Source organism: Gekko japonicus, unplaced genomic scaffold, assembly GCF_001447785.1.
Source record: "Gekko japonicus isolate JY-2015 unplaced genomic scaffold, Gekko_japonicus_V1.1 scaffold2910, whole genome shotgun sequence".
In the NCBI taxonomy this organism is placed as follows: domain Eukaryota; kingdom Metazoa; phylum Chordata; class Lepidosauria; order Squamata; family Gekkonidae; genus Gekko; species Gekko japonicus.
The window spans coordinates 76072-80480 of NW_015172634.1; the positions used below are offsets into that span (position 1 = coordinate 76072).

A 4409-nucleotide genomic window follows, 5' to 3' on the forward strand; every position below is an offset into this window, starting at 1 on the left:
GACACGTGCAGATCTGTCCTCGCAGAGGAGGGAGAGCTTGTGCCTGAATAAAACTTGGTCTTAAAGGTGCCACTGGACTGTTTTGGACTGGGGGGCTGGGGGGCTCTGCAACTTACCTGGCTGCTTCTTGCTCTGACTGAGGGCTGCTGGGAGCAGGGGGTGGGGCTTGTTGCATGTGCCCGCCCCCTGGGCTCTTTACTGCCGGAGCTCCGCTCCCGTGTGCTCCTGCAGGAAATGACCCCTGGCACTGGTCTCCCATCCAAGTACTAACCAGGGCCGACCCTGCTTAGCTTCCCAGCTCTAATGAGATCAGGCTACCCTGGGCCACCCAGGTCACGGCTTGGCTCTTTGCGACTGGATTCCTTTTGTTTGTCCTTTCCTGTCAGGTGGTCGGGGAGTGGCGATTCAGCCAGATCCACTGTGACATCTTTGTCACCCTGGACGTCATGATGTGCACGGCCAGCATCCTCAATCTATGTGCCATCAGCATTGACAGGTAAATAATCCCTCCATCATTTCTGTGTAGATGGGCTCCCCACCGTGTTGGCACCGGCACCGTGTTTTCAGGAAGTGGGTGTGGCCAGGTGGGGCTTCTGCCCAGCAGAGCTTCTGATTGGCTGCTGGATTTTGTTGGGCTGTGCAGGTTTGTCAAAACACTGCTGTGGCAGCCGCCGCAACCGCAGCACAAAGATCTTCTCTGCCTGACTGCAGGTAAGTTGTGGCATGCTCCGTCAGAATCCCAAAGGGGATCTGGTAAGGAAAAAATATATACAGATGTGTTCTAGGTGCCCACAGAATAGTACAATGACAGAAGAGACTAGATTAAAGCCGTAACATCGTTTAATGTCATGTAATGAAAAACATAAAAGGAGCTGCGGTGGCTCAAGTGGTTAAGACGCTGAACTGCAGGCTGTGGAAGGTCAGTAGTTCAGCGGTTCGAGAGCCGAGTGTGCCGCATGACGGAGTGAGTTCCCATCTCTAGTTCCAGCTCCTGCCAACCTAGCAGTTCGAAAGCAAGAAATTGCAAGTAGATAAATAGGTACCACTTCAGTGGGAAGGTAACAGCGTTCTGTGCGCCTTGGTGTTTGGTCATGCCGGCCACATGACCACAGAAAGGTCTTCGGACAGCGCTGGCTCTTCGGCTTTGAAACGGAGATGAGCACCACAACCTTAGAGTCGGATTCAACTGGCTTTCGAGCAAGGGAACCTTTACCTTTACTTTTAATGAAAAACAACCACTTATTCCTTCATAGAAAAAATATAAAGGTCGATAAAATTACACATAGCAGTCTGTTCCAAACTCTCTCAGTCAATATCCTGTTTTTCATTACTTGACACTAAATGATGTTATGGTTTTAATCTAGTCTCTTTTGTTATTGTATTATTCTGTGGGCATCTGGCACACATCTGTATGTATTTGTGTTTCTTTCTGAGAGCCAGTTTGGTGTAGTGGTGTACTGTAGTGGTGTAGTGCATGGACTCTAATTTGGGAGAACTGGGCTTGATTCCCCACTCCTCCACTCGCACCTGCTGGATGACCTTAGGCAAGCCGTAGTTCTGTCAGAGGTGTCCTTGAAAAAGAGCCGTTTCTGTCAGAGCTCTCTCAGCCCCACCTACCTCCCAGAGTGTCTGTTGTGGGGAGGGGAAGGGAAAGGAGTTTGTAAGCCACTCTGTGACTCCCTTGGGTAGTGAAGGGCGGGGTATAAATCCAATCTCTTCTTCTTCTTCGTCGTCTTCTTCTTCTTCTTACCAGATTGTCTTGAGATTGTATGTTATTCTTGAGAATTCCAAAGGTGCCCACAGGCTGGGAAAGGTTGGGGCAGACCCTGAGACAGGCCCTTGCAAACACCTCTCACCAGATGGCATCGATGCTTCCGGACAAAATATCGCTGCACCGCTGGGGCCCAACTGGCTCACATTCCCTCTTGCCTGATTTCCAGCTGCTCAGGTGAGCAGCAGAACTGTACTGAAGCCTGCCTTTTCTGTCTCCCGGCTCGCAGGTACACCGCCGTAGCAATGCCAATGCTTTATAACACCCGCTACAGCTCCAAGCGCAGAGTCACCGTCATGATCGCCGTGGTCTGGGTCCTGTCTTTTGCCATCTCCTGCCCGTTGCTTTTTGGGCTGAACAACACAGGTGAGCACCATAGAACAGCCAGCAGGTGATGCCCTCTGTGCAGGATTACAATGCATAGAGGCTGTACATTGAACCCGCACTATTTCTGCGTCCTTTAGAGTGTCCAAGGTTCTTCTCCTTAGTAACACAGACACAGAAGGTGCTGCTCTCTCTCTTCTCCGTGGGGCCACTGGACATTCAGTCATCCCTATTGGGTATTGTAGATAAGAAGCTGGAGACTGACCAGTTACGAAGGTACACAGAGAGTTTATAAAGTTATAAAGGTGAATATATACAGAGATATTTACAGGCTATTGAACAGCATGCCGTGCCTTAATCTATGAGAACTAAGTCCCCTCTAGTTTACCAAGCTGATAGCTATTATGCTGAACGCCAGCCAATCTCTAACAAGGGGATGTAATCTCTAACTCTAACAAGACCCGAAAGAGCAACACCTGCTAGAAACACCTGCCTGTAATTACATGATTACTAGCTTGACAGCTAGGTTAGACAGACTGATCAAACTGATCTATAGTAACTGCTTGCTACCTCTAACATTCAGACATATATCTCAATAATCCCATGTGTTTCTGCTGGTCACAATGGGCTTCTGATGCAGCACACTCACATCTCCTGTATGGGGGGGGCATTCCCCCCCCCACTTGCTCTCCTTCTCCCATCTCCTGCTGGTGTCTATTGGACAATCTCACAGGGCAGCCAGAGGTACAGCATTAGCTGTACACAGGACTGCCCTCGAATTGGCAAGCAAAGGAAATACTACTTTAAACAGAGAGCGATTAGAATGTGGAATTCGCTGCCAGAGGATGCAGTGATGGCCACAGGAATAAACAGCTTTAGAAGGGGAGCAGACGGATTCATGGAGGATCAGTCTATCAGTGGCTAACAGCCATGTTGGCTGAGGGGAACCTCCACATTCAGAGGCAGTTGACCTCTGAATCCCATTGACAGGAGGCAATATCAGGGGAAGGCCTCAGCCTCTGCGCCCTGTTGTTGGCCCTCCAGAGGAACTGGCTGGCTACTGTGTGAGACAGGAGGCTGGACTAGATGGGCCACTGGTCTGATCCAGCAGGGCTCTTCTGATGTTCTTATTAGCTTTAAAAGAGGAGTGGACATATTCATGGAGGAGAGGTCCATCAGTGGCTGGCTATTAGCTATGGTGACTAAAGGGAACCTCCACATTCAGAGGCAGTTGACCTCTGAATCCCATTGACAGGAGGCAATATCAGGGGAAGGCCTCAGCCTCTGCGCCCTGTTGTTGGCCCTCCAGAGGAACTGGTTGGCCACTGTGTGAGACGGGATGCTGGACTAGATGGGCCACTGGTCTGATCCAGCAGGGTCTTTCTGATGGTCTTAAATTTACACTATGTACCATCAATCATACTTTGGCCACCCAATGAGAAGGGAGCAGTCGCTGGAGAAGACCCTGATGCTGGGAAAGATTGCAGGTCAAAGAAGACGGGGACGGCAAAGGATGAGATGGTTAGGCAGTGTCATAGATGCAACGAACATGAAGTTGAGAAACCTTCAGAGGACAGGGGAAGACCGGAAGGCCTGGCAGGATCAGGTCCATGGGGTCGCAAAGAGTCGGACTCGACTGTGCGACTGAACAACAACAACCATCCATCATAGTCAGCCCCACACAGCAGGCAGAGACGGAAAGATTTTCCAAATCCAACTGGAAGCCAAGTGGTGGGTGCTACTCTAATACCTCAATGCACATTCCTCCATTCTGCTGCCAGTCCTGCCCTGAATGCCAACACCGTCTCTCATTGGTGCAGCCAAATCAGTAGATATAGACACTGGCAACTCACACTAATTTATTTATTCATGTGTTTATTTAATTATTTCCTTACTTGCTTGTTTTATTTATAGTCAGAGGGCTTTTCGACATCCTTATTTGTGTGTTCCTGTTACTTCTGGGCAGAGGTCGATTTGGGGGAATCGCGGGGGATCGCCGTTCCCCCGGGTGAGGTGCGGGGGGCAGGGCACATGATGAAGCCCCGCCCCCTGTTTCCGGCCGCCCCGCTTCCGGCCCTCATTCAGCCAGGAGGAGGCAGGAGAAGAGGGAGGGTAAGTTGCTTCCTCCCTGCCTCTCCCCACCCCTGCCTGCCTGGGGCCAGGGAGGGCCTTGGCGGGGCTTCCTCACACTCCCGCTGGCATTGCAGGTCCACCGCTGGGCCCCTGATGTCAGGGGGTGTGGCATATGCTAATGAGTTATGCTAATGAGTCCCCCTAGCTCTTTTTCTACGAAATGACCCCTGGCCTCCAGCTC

At 50.9% G+C, this 4409-nt stretch overlaps 1 protein-coding gene across 2 annotated transcripts in view; it reads left to right on the forward strand.

Moving 5' to 3' along the window:
* Positions 1-4409, forward strand: part of DRD2 (dopamine receptor D2) — a 22078-nt gene that overhangs the window by 5055 nt on the left and 12614 nt on the right. For both annotated transcript variants that reach the window (XM_015421697.1, XM_015421699.1), the window contains exons 2-3: positions 387-496; positions 2001-2137. In XM_015421697.1, the coding sequence (XP_015277183.1) occupies positions 387-496; positions 2001-2137 (247 nt within the window). The remainder of the gene's footprint in view (positions 1-386; positions 497-2000; positions 2138-4409) is intronic.